General features: G+C 47.3%; 1 protein-coding gene across 2 annotated transcripts in view; it reads right to left on the bottom strand.

Annotated features, from left to right (window-relative positions):
• CFAP251 (cilia and flagella associated protein 251) overlaps positions 1–21,244 on the bottom strand; it is a 68,967-nt gene that overhangs the window by 10,952 nt on the left and 36,771 nt on the right. For both annotated transcript variants that reach the window (XM_040443936.1, XM_040443935.1), the window contains 4 exons: positions 17,255–17,369; positions 16,238–16,401; positions 11,633–11,723; positions 11,280–11,423 (listed from right to left, as the gene is read on the bottom strand). In XM_040443936.1, coding sequence (XP_040299870.1) covers positions 11,280–11,423; positions 11,633–11,723; positions 16,238–16,401; positions 17,255–17,369 — 514 coding nt within the window. The remainder of the gene's footprint in view (positions 1–11,279; positions 11,424–11,632; positions 11,724–16,237; positions 16,402–17,254; positions 17,370–21,244) is intronic.

The raw sequence follows: 21,244 nt of genomic DNA, 5'->3' as shown, positions 1-21,244 counted from the left end.
CAAAGGCAAGTAACAAAGTAAGTATTTTTTTAAAATATATTTTCTACCATCACTATGTTCTAACCTGTTCTAATCATAAAACCAGTAAAGATAGAATATGCTTGTTATAAAAAATTTAAGCAATGGAGATAGGGAAATGAAGTGCCCTATAATTCCCCATCTCTCAGCAATAGCCAGTGTTTGATGTCCCAGCTTTTAGGGTTTCTTCCTTGTTTGCACTACAGCACATGTGTAGAAACAGAACATGGGGTCTGGGCCCGGCCAGCTGGGGCGCAGACGCAGCTCTACCCTCAGGGGCTGTGACTGGGAAAGCTTCCTCACCTCCCTAAGCCTCACTTCCCCATCTGTGACACTGAGACAATAAAAGCATCTCCCCGCTGTGGGAGGGAGGACTGAAGGACGGTGGGGTTAGCCCAGAACCTGGCACAGGGTGAGAGCCCCAGAGAGAAGAGCCTGGTTGGTGCTGTTGCCGGTGTTATTACGGTATTATGGTCACCTCCATTCTTTCTTGGTGGCTGCGTGGCATTTCAGGATTTCTTTCTTTAAATGCATTAAAGTGTGAACAATAGAAATCATTTTGTCTTGCCCTCATCTCTCTGAAGGAGAGACACCCTGTCCACTGGTGTAGGGACTCAGCTGACCGGGAAGGCCTCCCCACGACAGTGGGCCACGGGAAACAGCTCCTGACATTCCAGCTTCGGAGCAAATCCAACACAGTGACGGCTTCTTTTCAAAGTGCAAATCACCAAATTCCCACTGGGGTCTTTATCAGAGCAGAAATTGTGCCTATGACCACTGGCTCAGATTTCTCCTCCTTGTATGGGGAAGGCTGTGCTGCTTGGCCACAGTCCCTCCATCCCAGCTGGGACCATGGTTTAGCCACAAGATTAGCACAAACGGCTTTGGGAGGATTTGTTTGTTTATCTTTCTGGGTTTTGTTCTAGATACAAAAGCAACACAAGCTACATGCTTGCAGCTAAGAAAAATTAGAATAAATTAGAATACTACAGAAGTGTATGTATGAGTCCCCGCCCCCACCCCATATATAACCACAACTGTCTTCTGAGGAGGGTACAAGCCACTAAATCGGAAGTTTTTTCATTTATAGACCCTTGAGATGGGCTTATATTGCAGGTTTGGAAACCAGCTAAGAGCCCAACTGCCACGGCTGGCAGAGGGAGAACGTGGAGTTCCTGGGGGCGCACCAGGAAAGAGGGGGAACAGAGCACGGTCTAAAGGCCAGCAAGGAAGCCCCTGTCCGGGTCCTTGTCAGGACTGGGAAGAAGGTCTCAAAGCAGTTTCAGGTAAATTGCTGTGAAATGTGCTTACGTGTGACTCTTTCTGACGATGCCCAAATTTTCAAGAAAGTTGTCTTGTGTGTGTGGGCTTTTTGTTTTTGTGGAAACCAAGGAAAGAGCTGAGAGTATCAGGTCTGGAATGATGTGGGCTAGACAGAGTCCACACACACACACGTGGACGCCCCCCCCACCCCCAGGGTAGCCCCAAAACTCTGGAACCAGAGCCAGGTTCCAGCTGGTACCAGGGGCCTCTGTGGACATGGGGTTACGTGTACAGAGTGGGAAGTAAAAGTTCTCCCAGATCCCAGCCCTCAGAAATCAATGTCATTGAGCTTTTGGAGCATGTTCTTTCAGAGTGTTGCTAGGAGTGTACAAATATATAAATTATCATTAATGAGATGAGATTATGCTTTACATACTGTTTTTCCCTTTTCCGTTTAAATTTTTTTAATGTTTATTTATTTTTGAGAGAGAGAGAGAGAGAGAGAGAGAGAGAGAGAGTGGGGGAGGGGCAGAGAGAGAGGGAGACACAGACTCAGAAGCAGGCTCCAGGCCCTGAGCGGTCAGCACAGATCCCGACGCGGGGCTCGAACCCACAGACCATGAGATCATGACCTGAGCCAAAGTCAGACGCTTAATGCTTAACAAGGCCACCCCAGCGCCGCTGCCCTTTTCCATTTAAATAACAAAACCTGAACATTCTTTGAGTCAAGAGATATAGGTCAGTTTCACTTGTTAAGGACTGCTAAGTGTAGGTCTGCCTAGTTCATTTATCCCATCTCTTATCAAGGGACATTAGGGTTGTTTTAACGTTTCATCATCAGGAAAATAAACGACAATTGTCCTTTCATATGCACATCACTCACATTTGTGTGAGTTTTTCTGGAGGACACGCTCCTAAAAGTAGATTAGTAGGTGGGTCCAAAGACACGTAAAAAGTTAAACAATTGTTGGGGCGCCTGGATGGCTCAGTCGGTTAAGCGTCCGACTCTTGGTTTCGGCTCAGGTCATGGTCTCGCGGTTCGTGGGTTCGGGCTCCCACATCGGGCTCTGTGCTGACAGTGTGGAGCCTGCTTGGGGTTCTCTCTCTTTCCTTCTCTCTCTGCCCCTCTCCTACTCATACTATCTCTGTCTCTCTCAAAATAAATAAATTAAAACTTTAAAAAAGGAAATAAAAAATCAAAAGTTAAACGATTATTTATTTCTTCTCTAGACACTCCTAAACAACACTTAAGTGCTGTTGTTGAATATACCGAATACTTCAGGGCTACTATTAACTACTCTGAGATCAAATAATAATGGCCAGGATTCTATTTTCCTTGTTGTCTTTGCAGCCACATATGACCAAAGAGTGTCCGTCATTCATTCATTCATTCATTCATTCATTCACTCACTCACCTGACCAATATTCGCTGAGTGTCTATTTATCATGTGAACACTTGCCAGTCACAAACAGACGTCTCTGCCAGGGTTGGCCTTACATTTATCGAACTAAGTGGTTACACTACTGTTAATTCACTGCGAAAACCTACCAGGGTTAAACACCGCTCTGCAAGCTAAATAGAAACGTAGCCACCAGTAACCAGGGAACACATGTGACAGGTGAGCCCTGCCCCAACATGATACTCCAAAGTCCTGGAGGAAAAGAAAACTTCTACAGACAGATGATGAAACTCTGTCTTATGTGAGCTCAACTATACGAAACAATGACACGTAAGTTTTGGTTCCTTCTGTAACACTATGAACAGTGTTAATCTTTCATTTAAAAAATGAAGATGTGTGGGGCTCCTGGGCGTCTTAGTCGGTTGGGCGTCCGACTTTGGCTCAGATCACGATCTCACGGTTTGTGGGTTCGAGCCCCGGAGCTTGCTTCAGATTCTGTGTCTCCCTCTCTGTCTGCCCCTCCCCCACTTATGCTCTGTCTGTCTCTCTCTGTCTCTCTCAAAAAAAAAAAAAAAAAAAATCTGTAAGAGCAGCCTAGCCCGATGACTTTGGCTGTGTTATGCCCAGGTACAGTGATCTGCAAAGGATGGGAGTGGTGAGGGATTCTTTGGGGAGGGTTATATTCTTGTGTAATTTGGCTTCAATTTACCACACTGACTAGAGTGAAATCCCCAAGCCAGTTAAAATGACGTAAGAAAAATATAAATAATGTATAGCTTTGGTTGGGGCGGGAAGGCTGAATCTCTGTGACTGAGTCTTTTATGTAACCAAGTTTAGCCGGGCAGACTTCTTCTTCGTGCAACTTCTCGGGGGAGGGGGAGCAGCTGCATCTCAATAGGAAATGTTTCATTAACCACGACAAAGACTGGATTTAAAAGTTTCAAAGCCCTGAAAACATTTTTATTGAAACCGCTATAAATCCAATGTGAAAACAAGAGACCAAAAAGCTCTCCCTGTGCAGCTTCAGACATGAACTGACTCATCAGCTAGCAAAGTTTGCACACTCACATGGCCACATCTGGATCGGGGGTCTTCAGAGAACATCGCCAAAGAGTGAGTGCATTTTTCTTTCAGGTGGATTAAAAACCCTGGAGTCCAAGGGATTAATGAAGGCATTCGAGCGGGGCACTGAAAGCCTCCTTTTTAACAGCGGGGGAGATGTATACAACAGCCATTGAAAACCTTGCAATCACCATTTTTATTTCTATTTATGTTTGTAACTAATGCTCAATGTCACTTTATGACATTTGTTGAAGACTGACATTTTTTTTCTGGGTACCTTTTACTCATCAACGAGACATGGAGAGGCTGTTAGGCTCTGTTACATCTTGCCAATGACCGGGTAACTGCGTATGCCTTAGTGACTGCCCGTCCTTGCTTCTGCAGGAAGCAGGGAGAGGCTGGTCACTCTGTGTCCACCCTCCGTCTGTAGCAGTTCATGTGGCCGGTGAGTGATGGTCACTAAGGCTAAACGCCCAGGGTTCCCTCACTAACCAGGCACGACTGCAGAGGAGGAGGACACGCTTATATAAGCTCAGGGCTGAAAATCGAGAATCCTGAAAGGCGTGCCTGGCTGGTTCGGTTGGTAGAGCCTGCAACTCTTTTTTTTTTAATTTTTTTTTCAACGTTTTTTTAATTTATTTTTGGGACAGAGAGAGACAGAGCATGAACGGGGGAGGGGCAGAGAGAGAGGGAGACACAGAATTGGAAACAGGCTCCAGGCTCTGAGCCATCAGCCCAGAGCCTGACGCGGGGCTCGAACTCACGGACCGCGAGATCGTGACCTGGCTGAAGTCGGACGCTTAACCGACTGCGCCACCCAGGCGCCCCGAGCCTGCAACTCTTGATCTCAGGGTCGTGAGTTCAAGTCCCACACTGGGTGAAGAGCTAGAAAGAAAGAAAGAAAGAAAGAAAGAAAGAAAGAAAGAAAGAAAGAAAGAAAGGAGGGAGGGAGGGAGGAAGGAAAGAAAGAAAGAGAAAGAAGGAAAGAAAAGAAAAAGAAAGCCCTTAAAAAAAAAAAAAAAAGAAGTCTTGAATGAGAAGCCTGCCATCAGTTTGATGACTTTCAGTCACTTAGCAAAGTGCCCTTACCAGATGAGTCAAGGAAACAATGAACTGGTTTTAGAAAGGAAATTGCGAGCAAAGAACCACACGGTCGGAGGAGTGTTCGTCTATAGGCCTTTCACAATCACACGTCCAGAGATGAGGACTTCAGGATGAAGACAGTAATACTGGATGGTATTTTCCGAAGACTTAACACGTGCCACGTCCTGCGCTACATAGATGCTCATTTAATCGTCCGTCATTCTGGGAGGTGGGCGCAGTTTACACTCGAGACAGAGACTCGGGAGAGATCCAGGAACTCGACCAACTCTTCACCCCAGAGCCCCTGACGTGGGAGCCTGGGCTCCCAGCAGCTATCGGGTGCTACATCCCAAGTAGGACGGCTTGGATCTGCGACCTTCAGAGAGGCACCGGAATGCTTGCCCACAGCACATAAGTGACCGTGAGCTGGAGACACCCACTGGGGGTGGGGGAGTGGGAGAGGAAGGACCCTCTCCCCAGCTGGACGACTGAGTAAGGGACACCTCAGTTCCAGAGGCCTCTCTGTGAGGTAGGAGTGCCTGGAACCTGCTTCAGAATAGGCCACAGGTGGAGAGGAAGTTGGGGGGGTCTGAATGTAATAGGAGTTGATAATTGTTGAAGGTGACTGATGGGTACACAACAGTTTATTACACTATTTTGTCTGCTTTTGTCCATGTTTGGAATTTTCCAAAATAAAGAGTTAAAAATAAGTAAAGAGGGGGCAATCGCATCAACCTCTTAAAAAGAGCACACCGTTTCAGGGCGCCCGGCTCAGTTGAGCGTCTGACTTCCGCTCGGGTCATGATCTCACAGTTTGTGAGTTTGAGCCCCGTGTCACCCTCTGTGCTGACAGCTCGGAGCCTGGAGCCTGCTTCAGATTCTGTGACTCCCTCTCTCTGTCCTTCCCCTGCTCATGCTCTGTCTCTCTCTCAAGAATAAATAAACATTAAAAAAAAAAAAAAGAACACACCATTTTGACAGGAAATACTGAAGTAAGAAGAGGGTCTGAGTAAGCACCTATTCTGTGTCACACTGGATGGGGGGGGGGGGGGGCGCTCCTTGGACTGCTGTCCTCAGGTCCTCGTGATGACATACGAGGTCAGAGCTGCTTCCAGCCTCATCTGACAGATGGGGACGCAGGAACTCAGACTATAGTGGAAATGACTTGCCAAGGGAGCCAGTAGGTCAGCCAGGTTCTGCGTCCCTGCCCTTCCTACAACATCTGCTTTTCCCTCCTCCTCAGTCTGGAAGTACAAGGCATTATGCCAGCCAATCCCTTGAGAAGATGGGTATTAGCTTAAGATAAATGTTTGGCTAAAAAAAGAAGATGAACCATAGATACAATAGAGAAGATGAAATGCAGAGGGAGTAGAGCCTGAGTGAGAAGTCAAAGGCAATATTTCCAGACTGAACTGAGACAGGTTTCCACAAGCAGTCCATTTGGGGGGTGCTATCCTGCATGTATACACCTCACTTCAAGACTCCCAATGTCCAATAAACTTTTATTTTTTATTGTTCTTCAAAGTTTATTTATTTATTTTGAGAGACAGAGAGAGAGAGCCAGCTCACACACAAGTGGGGGAGGGACAGAGAGGAGGAGAGAGAGAATCCAAAGCAGGCTCCACGCTGTCAGCACGGAGCCCAATATGGGGCTCGAACTCGTGAACCGTGAGATCTCAACCTGAGCCAAGATCAAGAGTCGGATGCTTAACTGACTGAGCCACCCAGGTGCCCCTTCAGTAAACTTTTAGCGCCTCAGAATAATGGATGCATTTTTTTTTTTTCTATGCAGAATTCCATTTGGAGACCACTCCTCTGCCCCAGAATCCTCATGGTCAAGGTGGCTGACCCTGCCTCTGATTCCAGGTGCAGGGAGTATACAGGCCTGGCCAACCTGAGCAGCACCTGCCCAAGGACAGTGGCCAGGAGGCTGGGGGGTAGTCACCAGGGCTCTGGGGTTGTGCATGCTGAACATGGGCCAAGGGACCCCCTGAGAAGAAAGGCAACACGGAGGCAAGTGAGGCCCCGGAGGAAGGACACCCTCTGGGGGCGGTGTGAGTGCCCGGATGAGGTTACACTGGGTGTTACCGCTGCCTCTAGAGTCGGAGTGTGGCGACCCAAAAACTAGTTCGCCTTAGGTTTCTATAACCCGTCACCAAAGGAGAGTCCTGACCAATAATCCTGTTTCGCTGTGCTGAATCGTCCTTCCTCCAGCGTAAGTGGCCTCGGTAAACACCTCAGGGGCCAGTGTGCTAAGGCAGGGGTTTGAAACCTGGTGGGGGGCGGGGGGAATGCAGATTGCCAGGCCGCATACCTGGAGCTTCTGATTGGCTAGACCCAGGATGGGCCCAGGAATCTGTCTCCTTAGTAAGTGCTCCACGTAATTCTGATGCAGCCTGCCAGTTTGGGAACCAATAGTCCGAGGAGCGTGCTTTGGAGCTACAGCACCCAGGAACACTTTCATGTGGGTCGCGTCAGCCTCAACTTTCTCCCTACCTGGGCATGTACTTTTACCAAAACGTACATTGGTCAAAAGACCTTTTGATGGGGCGCCTGGGTGGCTCAGTCAGTTGAGCTTCCGACTTCGGCTCAGGTCACGATCTCACCGTCTGTGAGTTCGAGCCCCGCGTCGGGCTCTGTGCTGACAGCTCAGAGCCTGGAGCCTGCTTCGGATTCTGTGTCTCCCTCTCTCTCTAACCCTCCCCTGCTCATGCTGTGTCTCTCTCTGTCTCAAAAATAAAATAAAACATTAAAAAAAAAAAAAAAAGACCTTTTGAGGAGCTTGTTAGAATACCTGTTGAGCTTAAGGTGCTCGCCCTGGTCTCTGCATGGGTCTGTGGGCTCGCAGAGCTCATCTTTCCAGATGCCATGTGGAGAATGAAGGTCATCTTCCCGTCACACCCAGAGCACACAAAACAGGTGGTTCTAGGTGGGCCACCAAAGCTAGGAGAAATACCAGGGACCACAGCTTACACCCCTAAAACGCACCAAGCCACCAGTGTGGGCACCACACCTCAGTTGGGTCTCAGGCCTTCTGTATGCCTGACGGCGGGCCGTGAAATGCTACATTTTTGGAAAGCTGTTTGGCAGCACAGCCTTGAAGTTCCTATTCTCTGACCCAGTGATTCCATTTCTAGGACGCTGAGACTGGAAAATAATCAGAGGAGTATGCAAAAACTGCACACAGAGATGCTCATCACAACCATGTCTCTGACAGCCAAACACTTCAAGACAATCTACATGGCTGTCAGCTGGGGACCGGCTCAAGCAAGTACCCAGCCTGTAAAAAGCATGTTGTCTACATCAAACGAAAAAGCTCCCGCCCGGTGGGGTGTCTGGGTGGCTCAGTTGATTGAGTGAGCACCCAACTCTTGATTTGGGCTCAGGTCATGATCTCATAGTTCAGGGGATCGAGCCCGACACTGGGCTCCGTGCGGGCAGCATGGAGCCTGTTTGGGATTTCCTCTCTCCTCCCCACCCCCCCTCTCTGCCCCTCCCTTGCTTGTGTGTGTACACATGTTCTTTCTTGCTCTTGCTCTCTAAATAAATAAATAAACATTTTTAAAAAGCTTCCGGGGGCGCCTGGGTCGCTCAGGCGCCTGAGTGTCCAACTTCAGCTCAGGTCACGATCTCACAGTTTGTAGGGTTGGGCTCTGTGCTGACAGCTCAGAGCCTGGAGCCTGCTTGGGATTCTGTGTTTCCCTCTCTCTTTGCCCCTCCCCTGCTCGTGCTCTGTCTCTCTCTCTCTCTCTCTCTCAAAAATAAATAAACATTAAAAAAAATTAAACAGAACATTAAAAAAAAAAACTTCTGCACAACAAAAAGAAATTAGTAAAATGAAAAGGTGACCTATGGAATGAGAGAAAATATTTGCAAACCACATATCTGATAAGAGGCTACTCTCTAAAATATATAAGGAAAACATATAACCCAACAGCAAAAAAATAAATAACCCAATTTAAAAATGGGCCAAAGACCTGAACAACCATTTTTCCAAACAAGATATTCAAACGTGAAAAGGTGCACAATGTCACTAATCATCAGGAAAACACAGATCAAAGCCATAATGAGCTGTCACTTCACACCTGTTAGAATGGCAAAAGGTAACTGGTGACGAGGATGTGGAGAAAAGGGATCCCTTATGCACTGTTGGTGGGAATAAAGAAGGAAAATGTGATTTCTGTATACATCATGGAACACTATCCAACCATAAAAAAGAAGGAAATCCTGCCATTTACGACAACATGGATGAAACTTGAGAGCTTTATGCTAAGTGAAATAAGTCAAAGAAAGACAAATGCGTGTATGTGGAATCTAAAAAAACAAAACAAAAAAACCACAACACCAAACTCATAGAAATAGAAAATAGAGAGTGGTTGCCAGGGTACAAACTTGCAGTTATAAGATGAAAAACTCACAGGGAGGTAATGTACAGCATGACGACTATAGATTTTGAAAGTTCTCACCACACCAAAAAATTGTAGCTACACGAGGTGGTGGATCTGTTAACTGACCTTACTGTGGTGATCGTTTTTGCAACAATACATATATAAAATTACTAAACTGTATGCCTTAAACTATATAGGTTGTATGTCAATTTTGTCTCAATAAAGCTGGGGGGAAAAGTATATTGCCAAGGAATTTTTGCCATCATGCTTACAAAACAACAGTTACTGAGAATGTTGACACAGGAGTGCCTGGGTGGCTCAGTCGGTTAAGCATCCGACTTCGGCTCAGGTCATCATCTCGCGGTTCATGAGTTCAAGCCCCGCATTGGGCTCTGTGCTGACAGTTCAGAGCCCGAAGCCTGCTTCAGATTCTGTGTCTCCCCCTCTCTCTGCCCCGTCTCTGTCTGTCTCTCAATAATAAAGTAACGTTAAAAAAAAATGTAAAAGAATGTTGATACAAATATATACATATATATACACATACACAGATATTCCTATATACTCACACAAATCTGTACATATGTACATGTATATGCACACATCCTCTGTAAACTGTTGATATATATTGTCACAGACACATATAAGCCATATAATGCCAATTCCTTATTTAAAAATATAGATGTATCTATATCCATGCATAAAACAATAGAAGGAAGTCCACTAAAATGTTAACAGTGATTATCTCTGAGTAATTTCTATTTTCTTCTTTATAGTTCTATTTTCTTTAAAAAAAATTTTTTTTAATGTTTATTTATTTTTGAGACAGAGACAGAGCATGAACGGGGGAGGGGCAGAGAGAGAGGGAGACAGAATCGGAAACAGGCTCCAGGCTCTGAGCCATCAGCCCAGAGCCCGACGCGGGGTTCGAACTCACGGACCGCGAGATCGTGACCTGAGCTGAAGTCGGACGCTTAACCGACTGAGCCACCCAGGTGCCCCATATAGTTCTATTTTCTAAATCAGGGTAAGTTACAAAATTAAGGCATATCCTTTAAAAATCATGTTTTCAGAGAATTACTAATACATGGAAAATGCTTGTGAAATGACATCAAGAGGAAATATAAGATAAAAATATATATTCAACACAATACCAATTAGGTTTTTAAATTATATATATATATATATGAAATATATATACAAAATTTTATATAGATATCCCGGAAAATACTAAAAACTGTTAAGTCTGTGTACTGGGATTATTAGTATTTTCTTCATTTCATTTGTGTACCGTTTCCAAGCTTTCTTTCCTTTTTTTTTTTTAAGATTTTTTTTTAATGTTTATTTACTTTAGAAGAGAGAAGGGGGGAGGATCCAAAGGTAGCTCTGTGCAGGGCTCAAATTCACAAACTGCGAGATCATGACCTGAGCCGGAGTCGGAGGCTTAACTGACTGAGCTGCCCAGGTGTCCCAAACTTTCTACAATGAGAATGTGTTAACACCTCAAGTCTGAGAGAAAACCCAGTCAGTTGCATCGTAACCACAGTTTCTAAGGGGAGCAGTCTCCCTCGAGAGCTTCTGGTCCCTTGCGGCCGGGCGTGTTGTGTGAGGTCATGAGGAATGACTGTGTCTCCTGAGCCCACAGCACAGGATGAGCACCCACCTCCCAGAGGCGCCCCATTCACACAGGCCAGGTTAACAGCAACTACAAAGTGAAGGTCATCCCAATAACGACCATTTACAGGGCTTTTCCTATGCGCCTGGCCCTGTGCTGAGTGCTTCGTGGGCATTTCTCAGGCATCATCTCCTTGAACTCATCAGGGGCCAGTCTAATTCCAAACCCTGGCTCCTACTGGCATCAAACTCTGGTAAGGAAGAAGTCTTTAAGGACTATCTTTATGGTAAGTCTGTTTCTAAGGAGAGTGTCTGGGATGCCCATAACCTTCTTTTTGATCCATTTACGTAAGAATAATGTTAAATTTTTACTTTTGACCTATAATTGTTGCTCCCAGAGGTCGTTTTCATGAATAACGTGTCCCACCGGGGCTCTTGTTTTCGTTCAGCCTACCTTTTCTTCCGAGGGGTAAAAGCCAACTGCTCTCATGACAAAAGGAAGCTCCGACAGGCGAATGTGTTCCGACACCTTTCTGGTCTCCATTGTATCAATTCCTTGACTACGGAGCTGAGAATAGTAAAAATAGTCTTCCAGCTCCTACGTGCAAATACAATGAAACACAAGACACATTTTGGCTCAAGTCTGCAGCATCCATTAGGACTTCAAGGACATTTTCTAGAAAGTACGTTCTGAGCTCAGTGGGGAAAAGAGCTTTGGGAAAAAGGCAAGAAGTTTCATCCCGGGCTCATTTGTTTCACAAACTTAACTAGATGTTACCAGGAAGTGTTTACTCTGAGGACAATTACCCTGTAGAATTTTCCTTCCCTGCCACCAGCCACCAGACCGTAGAACGGGGTCAAGTCTTCGCCCCCGAGAGAAACTGCAGCCTCCAGAGCACTAGAAAGGTGACAGAAACATCGCTGTTAGGGAGCGCTCGCGCCTGAGCACTGGCCAGCCCGAGTCCCGCTGGCACTGCGGACCTCGGCAGGGTGTCACGATGCCCATACAAGTAGGGTCTCCGTAAACTTGTCAGTAAAATTCCTTCTGAAATGAAGCCAAAAACGGAAAATTCAATTTCAATGTGGAACCTGGTGGTACAGGGTACCTGCCTTAATGGTAGTGATATTCTCTCGCCGATGATAGGGCAGGCGCTTGGCAATTTGTGGGCAATCTTCGGGGAGCACGGCTCCTCCCCTGAGGGAGGCAGGGAGGGGGGGAGGGAGGGAGGACCCCTGTGCACTGAAACCACAGTGCATCCCAGTGGAGCCGCGTCCCTCGTGAGATCTGTGTATGACCAGAGCCAAAAACCGGGGTAAGTGCAGGTACACTGCCAACACTAATTGCTTCCATAAAAACTCGGGAGGCCACAAGGGACCCATGCCAGTCAGATAAAAATAACCCTCTGCTCTCTAACATGGGGTCAGGTTTTCTAAAAATAGGCACCGTAAATGGTAAGAAAACCTACTTTTTTGTATGAGACTGACTCTGCCTCGCACGAAATACACGTAATAGGAAATCATTGTAATAGTCCACTAACTGGATTTCTGCTAATCAGGCCATTAGCCTCTTTGTGGAGTTATTAAAACACACTTCGGTGCAGACCACAGCAGGGAAGTGGTTAAGTATCCAGAATCTGGAGTCAGAGGGACACGCGTTGAGTCCTGGCTCTGCCACTCGCAAGCAGTGTGGTTACGGGTCAGCGACAGCCTCCCTGGGCCCCAGTTTCCTCATCTATGAAATGGGAATAGTCACAGGTCTGCCTCACAGGGTCGTTTCGAAAATAAAGTGAAGGCACATAAAGGGTTTGACACGAAGCCCTTTGTTTTCCTTCGTGATGAGCGTTTGTTAGGTGTGGTGTTGAATCAGAAAGACCAGATGTGAATCCCAGCCCCACCACTTACTCCAGGGCTGGGCGGGGGGTGGGGGGGGTGGTCATTTAGCACCTTGGAGCTAGTTTCCAGATATATGGGGGTATCACCGTGGGGACACTGCCAGTCCCTGCCTCCCAGGATGGCTGTGAGCATGAAATCAGAAAATGGGTGGAGAGCAGTCAGCACAGGGCCCGGCCCAGCGAAGGCTCAGTACGAGGAGCGATTATTACTGTTGAACTGGGCATCACTATACACCTGCATGGCTCTCCTCTTCAAAGAGTCAGCCACAAAAGCGTGCTGGCCCTCTGTCGCGGGAGCCCGCATAAGCAGGCTGCCTTCGGGTCTGGGGGAGCTGGTGTATTCTCCAGGGGGCCTGAGGCCCCTCTCCGGCAGGGCCCAGGCTTCACCCAGCTCTCAGCTCTGGTATTAGCCATCGAGGCAGGTATCCAGCGGACAGGGCTCCTCCTCTGTGGCCTCCAGGCCTTGTCCAGCCTCAATCCCGACAGGCTCTGTGGGAGACCACTTTTAGCCACGTGGCTCTGGAACAGGGCCAGATAAAGGCCAGAAGCGACACAGAGGAGCCTGTCACTACCAGGAGTGTCTGGGACAGGCTCATAAGAGCTCCGGATTCTCTGGAAACAGCACTCTGGTGGTCAGGACCGTACTATGCACCCTACTTCCTGCCCGCCGCTGACTGACCCCAGAGAGCAAGAGGGACAGGACTGGCCTGTCCAAGCAGAGCTGGAGAAGGAAACCCACTCCCTCTGCGGTGAGAGCTCCAGTTTGTGAAATCTGAGGACTGTCAGTGGCCATGTTCACTCCGGGTGACAAAATCCACTTGTGCAGAGAATGAAGCCAGTAGCAGAGCCCCACAGAGAGCAAGTGGCGAGGGCACCGCGTGCACACGCAGTCCCTGCACCTCGTGACTGAGATGCCCATGACCTTCTCATTAATTCCCCTTTGTGCTTCAGTTGGGTTTCGAATACTTGCAATAAAAAAACGGGGGTCATTAGGGCACAAAGGGCAAGGATGCTTATTGCAAACCTACTGTGTGCCGAGCCATACTTCTGGGACATGAGCTCAGTGAGGAGAAGCAGTGAACACTGTAATCAGCACACGGTAAGTTTCAGCAAATGCTCCCTAGGGGAGGAGGCAGGAGAGGAACAGCAGCTGTGGTAATCTCTACCCTCAAAACACTGATGGTATTCCCATTTAACAGATGGAGAAACTGAGACTCAGAAGTTAAGGGACTAGCCTGAGGTCATAGAGCAAGCAGGCAGGAAAAGTGGTATGTGAATCTGGGTCTTTCTGCTCTTGTCTGAGCACAGCAGCAGGACCCCAGATGGCTAGGAGGTTAAGCACAAAAGAGCAATGGGGGATTTAAAAACGGGTGCCAGGGGCGCCTGGGTGGCTCAGTCAGTTGAGCGTCCCACTCTTGATTTTGGCTCAGCTCATGATCCCAGGGTCGTGGGATCGAGCTCTGAGTCAGGCTCCACACTGAACATGGAGCCTGGCTGAAGACTCTCTCTCTCTCCCCCTCTGCCCCACTTCTCCGCTCACTCTATCTAAACAAACAAACAAACAAACAAAACCATCAAAACCAAATAGGTGCCAAACAAGGGGAGGAAAAAGGCAGCATGCCGGCAAAGTCGGGGCAAAGGCACAGCACAGTACGCGTGGAATGAACCCTAGGAGAAGATGAAGGGAAGGGGTCTGCCCAGGAGAAGGTCAATGTGCTGCAGAGATCGTATTTGGGCCCAGAAGCACCCTGATTACAATCACGGGAACGTGAGCGGACTTAACATCTGTACTTCACCCTACGACTCACCGTCGTTAGACCAGCAGGGAATCTTGTTTGTTTATTTGTTTAGGGTTGTTACATTTCTTCCCATTAGTGGAGCACTGAACATATTAAGACACCAGAAACAGCAATGAAGTGCTAATTAGCTTATAATGATCCTTTGTCCCCACAACAGATTAAATTGAAATTCTCGGAAGCCTGGACTCCGGCCAGGCACCGGGAAGCCATTGGAAAGCGGGTGCCGTTTTTCACCCTCTAATCTCTACCATGATTATCGAGAAGAAGACAAAAATGAAAAGGTGTGTGTGTGGGGGGGATTCTGTTCTCTCAGCAGGGTGTGGCTCGCCTCCACTGTTCCAGGGACTGGCCACACACTCAGGAAGTGCTTTTCAATGTGAGAGCTCACCTCTAGCTTCGGAATTCCCAAATTCCCACCATCTGCTCTTAGGTGAAGGCAGAGGTGAAGGTCAGAGTGACAACCGCAGTCTGAAGCCAGCGAGGATCCAGAGCAGACTTACCTGGCGAGTTTTGCTTATATTCAGGTTAAGGGAAGAAGCTTCAATGTCTGCCATAAAAGAAAGATGTACGCTTGGCAGATGACAGGGGGTACACTTTCACTGGGAGCCAGGAATCGGAGGAAGGTAGGATTCTTTAAGAGGGAAGGTGCCGCTGAGCTGTCTATACCCAGCTCTTCAATGGGACGCTGCCGGGCAGGAGGCCATCTGAGAGGCAGGGGCTGGGAGAAGGTGTTGAGGGACGGGCACTGGCTCTGCCCTGTGGCAGCTCAGTGAATCCGGGTAGATGAGAGGATTACTGTAGTACTTGCCCCCCTTTTCGGGAAAGCTCTTTAATAAGACCTTCGCAAGGAAGAACAGAGGAGAGGAAATAATGTACTGAACCCTTAGCTCTGTGCTAGATGCCTTCCCTATATTAACCTACTCAATCCTTCTTACAAGGATCCTATTAAAGTCCCTATCATTACCCTCCTTCCCCCCACCGTTTCACAGACAAGGAGTCTGAAGATCAGAGATGGTAAGAAGCATGCCCTGGGTATCACAGCCAGCAGAAAGGAGGCTCCACATCCAAACCCATGTCTCTTGGGCCTCCAGGTGCGGGTACTGTCTGATCCTCAACCCGGACTTTTCCAGCCTCGCCCAAGGTAGAGCGTCTCAGCTCAGGGTGTGAAGAGCAGAGTGGACACACATGTTTCAAATAAAACTCCTACTATTTCTGTTACACGCGCTTGGGAGATTTGGGCAAGATCTTTGCAGCTGGTGCGAGTTTGCAGATGACAGAGTGGGAAGTATTTCAGGGGCCGCACCGAACAAAGTGGAATCACGCTGCCTTCGCTGCAAATAGTAGTGAATAGTAACCTTTTATCCGCACATCGGTATGGACAGATGTCATGGGGAGGAACCTGAACGCCAGGCTGTAGGGGGTTAACACCCGTCTGCTGTTACTAGTTAAGAAAAGAGGGTCTGGGGGCACCTGGGTGGCTCAGTCGGTTGAGTATCCGACTTCGGCTCAGGTCATGATCTCGTGGTTCATGAGTTCGAGCCCTGCGTCAGGCTCTGTGCTAACAGATCCTGGAGGCTGCTTCAGATTCTGTGTCTCCCTCTCTCTCTCTGTCCCTCCCATGCTCTCTCTCTCTCTCTCTCAAAAATTAATAAACATTAAGGAAAAGGCGTCTACACTTGACACCTTCTTTGTGGGGGTAGGGTTCTTGCCTCAACACATACCTTAAGTTGATTTTCCATTGCACCACCGATCGATCATGTCCTCCTGCCGTGAAGGCGTAGCAGCCGTCATAGGAAACGGTCATTCCAGCCACCCCGCTTGGGTGGCATATAATAGCAGATGTCTTATGTGGATTGCCATCAACAGGTAAGATCTGAAGTCCAACCTAGGGAGGAATATGTAATTGGAAATTCAGATCCAGACAACTGGGGCCTGGGCTAGGACCTCGCACATTCACGTGTTACCTCCGGTTCTGTTTACTGGAAGGACGTGTGCATCTGGAGCTACCCTACACATTTCACGTGGCCAGGGGCTCACATACACTGACCCCTGTGGGGCGTTCCCTTAGGAGAGAGATGCCAGGTCCCGGTAGAGACACAGGAAGGATTTCACTGGTCTTCAGAGTCAGATATCCAAGGTTTTCCAGAATAATTCTGGAATCCCATGATTTTATGCTTTTCAATAGATTATTTAAGAAAAATTTTTTGAAATATTTATTTATTTCTGAGAGAGACAGAGACAGAATATGAGTGGGTTAGGGGCAGAGAGAGGGAGACACAGAATCCGAAGCAGGCTCCTGGCCCTGAGCTGTCAGCACAGAGCCCGACGCGGGGCTCGAACCCACAGGCCGTGAGGTCATGACCTGAGCCGAAGCCAGACGCTCAACTGACTGAGCTACCCAGGCACCCCTCGATTATTTATTAAATGTAGGACTAAGTGCAACGAGTTTGCATGTCTTTATAAGTTTTTTTCCATGTAAATAAATCAGAGAGAAAACATCCTTTGGTGACAATGTGTCTTCACGCGAGTACAGAAAATATAGTTAACTCCGCTCAAAAATGCCTCCTAAGACCCATTTCCACTCATTTATGGCAAATTTCAGTATCACTGTGGACAGGGGCAGAAGTCAGGGGCTGGGCTATGACACCCAGCATCCTAGAGTCTGATCCTACTTGGGGCTGACTGCCACTCAAAACCCACAGAGTCATCTCACAGAGGCAGAGAGCAGAGGCTCATACCTTGTCTCTGTTAATAAACACCATGTAGCGTTTCTGCAGTTCCAAGGTGCTCTTCACTGGGAGGATTTGTACCTGTTCAATGGAAGAACCGTAAACTGGCCCAAGAAGCGTCTTTCTGCATGAGAAAAAAAAAAAGAAACATTTTTTTTTTCAGTTCCACAAATCTGAATGCAGTTTTCCTGACTAGCTACGTTTCATGATGCTGTATACATTTTAAATTCTGAATTTCCTGACCTGTCACTTGGCTAAGAACCTCGCTCTCAACTGCGGCTAACAGCTGCCATAAATAAGGGGCACAGCCTCAAACGGTAAATGCTCCAGGAAAGTCAGACTGTGAAGGATGCTTTCTGCGTGGAGGTTCTGACTTTCCTTCCTGACAGCTGAGTGAAGGGAACATTATGCCTCGAGGATGTGTACGGGAACGGGGGATGTGAAAAAGGCGGTGAACGAGAGGCACGCGTGGGCAGGAAGCAGGAAAACACCCCTTCCTCAGTGGTCGGCCAAGAGATTAGATGACGTGATACCTGTTGCTACAGACGCCTGACGCGCGGGTCCAAGTGCAACACACAGACTTCCGAAGAAACTGTCTGTGACTCAGACTGTAATGAATTGTACCTCCACAATGGTCAGACTTCTTTAACTCAGACTCTGTTAGGAATCTGATCTGAGGCGAGGAATTGACGGGATGTTACCCTGAGCCCGGAGCAGGACATTTCCTGAAGCTGGAAAATGGTAGCTTCAGGACTCTGGCTCACACAGGCATCTTCTGAGGCCTAGGAGGAGTCCTGGTGTGTTTTAGTCTTAATTATATACCCCCTTTTTTTTTAACAGTGCCCACAAATCCTAACACACTTCATACCTCGCAAAACCTGGATCTGTCCTTGTGAGGCGAGTAGCTATTACAATCTTATTATAAGTCCCTTGTTGTTTGGATGTGTTTTCTCCCTGTGTCCCCTGTCCCCAGCCCATGTCTAGTGGGGACAGTACCTACTCCATGTACGTGCACTGAACAAAGTACAAATCCATTAAACAGCCTTTTTTAAGGACCTTCTGTGCCAGGCACTGTGCGAGGTGCTCAGACCCAGACGTGAGCTCACAGCCTGGCAGGGACGACAGGCACGGGAGCACCGTGAGGGCAGAGGCATGGGAACAGGCAGGTTCAGGGCTCAGAGACAGCTCTGAGGAAGGAGACCTGTGAGCTGGGTGTGCAATGGTGAGTTGGAAAGGTGGAGAAGAATATGGAGGTGACAGAACAGGCAGTGAAAACAGAGGGTGCAAGTGCATGGAAGATGGACTGTTGGTGGAAAACTGCGGAAGGAAAATTCAAGGGGGAAGGAGTGGGTGGTGGAGGGCGGTGAGCTGAGCAGGGGAGCAGGGGCCAGTTGTGAGGGCAGATGCTGGCCGGGCTGCAGGATGCTGCAGGGGGCCGGGGGTGGGGGGGATCAGGTTGGATGATCCATGGTCAGGTTCATACACATGGAGACTTAGGTGAAATGTCAGAAATGCTAAACAGCCACCTGAGGGACCACACGTTGGTTAGCCACAAGTCACCCTGCATGGGGATGTCCGAGGACCTTCCCCAAGTATCCCTGAGTGGACAGAGGTGGGGAGACCATGGCTAAGAGAAGACTGATTTGAATCCCACGTGGAGGACGTGGGGCTGTCACACACCGCTGGTGGGAATGTGAGCGGGTGGCACTGTTTGGTAACCAGTCTGGCAGCTCCTCATCATGGTTAAACAGTTACTGTGTGATCTGGCACTTCTACTCCCAGGTCTCTACCCAAGAGAAACGGGACATGTATCTGCATGGAAACCTACACACAAATGTTCATAAGAGCCCAACACAGAGACAACACCGATGTCCACCAACAGGTGAATGAATAGACAGATGAGGTAGACATTTTTTTTACGTTTATTTATTTTTGAAAGAGAGACAGAGCGTGAGCAGGGGAGGGTCAGAGAGAGATGGAGACAGAATTGGAAACAGGCTCCAGGCTCTGAGCTGTCAGCACAGAGCCCAATGCAGGGCTCAAGCTCACGAACTAACTGTGAGATCACGACCTGAGCCGGAGTCAGGCACTTAACCGACTGAGCCACCCACGTGCCCCCAAATGGGATACATCTATAAAATGGAGTATTATTCAGCCATAAAAATGAGCACTGAAACATGCCACACCACAGATGAAGCCTGAAAACAGGATGCTGAGTGAAAGAAGCCAGACACAAAACGTCACACAGGCATAATTCCATACACGCGAAATATCCATAATAGATAAATGCACAGAGACAGATGCAGATTGGTGGCTGTCAGGAGTGGGGCAGGAGTTGGGGAAGGAAGGAAGGAGGGTATGGGGGGTGGCAGGGTTTGTTTTTGGGGTGATGAAAATGCTCTTGGATTAGACAGTGGTGATGATTGCACAACTTTGTAAATATAGTAAAAACCACTGAAAAGGGGTAAATTTTATGATATGTAAAACGTATCTTGATTTAAATTATAAGTAAGCAAAAAAAAAAAAAAAAAAAAGGTCGAACTATTCAGCCTCCCGATGCTTCCACTTCCTCAACAGTAAATGGGGACAATGACAATGACAGCACCTGCCCCAGGAGTCAGTGGTAAACATTAAGTAGGTTAATATACATAAAGCACTTGGAACAATTTCTGGCACATAGTAGGAGCCAGACAATGTAACTGCCACCATTGTTAAGCATATCTGACAATTTCATAAAGTTAGCATCTTTTGCTTCTAATTAAAAAAGTATTACATATTCATTGTAAACAATTTCACACACTTAGACATGCATAAGATAGACAGTCTACCTAGACTCCCACATTGCTGCACTCTTTCATCCCGAGATAATTGTGGGTAACAGTCTGGTGTCTGAGACTTGAGAATTTCTTTTATGTATTCTAACCTATGTAATTATAATTTTATGTGAAAATTATATAAATTATGGAAACACCATTGTATATGAAAATATAGTATGGCATAGGGATAGTTGCATGATACTACACAGAAAGCTGATTTTTTTCTTTCTTTTTTTTAAGTAGGCTTCATACCTAGCACAGAGCTCAGTGTGGGGCTTGAACTCACGACCCTGAGCTCAAGACCTGAGCTGATCAAGACAAATGCTTAACCCAGCCACCCAGATGCCCCTCTTTTTTTCTTTTCTACAAGCAGTATCATGTTTCAGCGTAGTAACAAGCCATCATTTAACCAATCCCCTATTAATGGACATCTGGATTGTTTCCACTTTTGAAAATATTTTCAAACAAGACATCCTTTTACTTATGTCTTGGCATACTGGGCGAGGACGTCTGTGGGCTACATTCCTAGACATCAGACAACATGATGCAAATTAACAGCGGGCAACAATTGCTCTCCCAAAGGATGCCCCAGTTTCCACATCTCCCCAGCAGGCAGAGAGTGCCCACCCCCCTACACCTTTGCCAACACTGTGCACTGTTGGTCAACTTTATCTTTGCTAATCTGGTTCGTGAAAAATGATGTCTTGCTTTCATTTACATCTTTGATACACTAGTGAACATCTGCTCATAGGTTTATTGGCCTTTTTCTGTGAACTGCCTTTTTAAGGTCTAGATATTTTTTAATGCATTTTAAAATTGTTTTGGATTTATCATGAAAAGGCACTTCTTACCCAAGTAAGTGTAGTTATGAGGCCTTATTATTCCTACGACTTAAAAGATGCTTTATGCAAAGGGCTTTACTTTGGAGTGATGGAGATGTTTTGGAATTAGATACAGGTGGTTGTTGCATGACATTGTGAATGCATTAAATGCCAGTGAATTGTTCACGTTAAAATAGTTAGTTTTGGGGTGCCTAGGTGGCTCAGTCAGTTAAGCATCTGGCTTTGGCTCATGCCATGATCTCACAGTTCGTGAGTTCAAGCCCCATGTTGGGCTCCGTGTTGATGGCTCGGAACCTGGAGCCTGCTTTGGATTCTCTGTCTCCCTTTCTCTCTCTGCCCCT

The sequence above is a fragment of the Herpailurus yagouaroundi genome, unplaced genomic scaffold (genome assembly GCF_014898765.1).
Source record: "Herpailurus yagouaroundi ecotype Mexico unplaced genomic scaffold, PumYag 191, whole genome shotgun sequence".
Classification (NCBI taxonomy): domain Eukaryota; kingdom Metazoa; phylum Chordata; class Mammalia; order Carnivora; family Felidae; genus Herpailurus; species Herpailurus yagouaroundi.
This window is presented reverse-complemented; position numbering and strand designations above follow the sequence as displayed.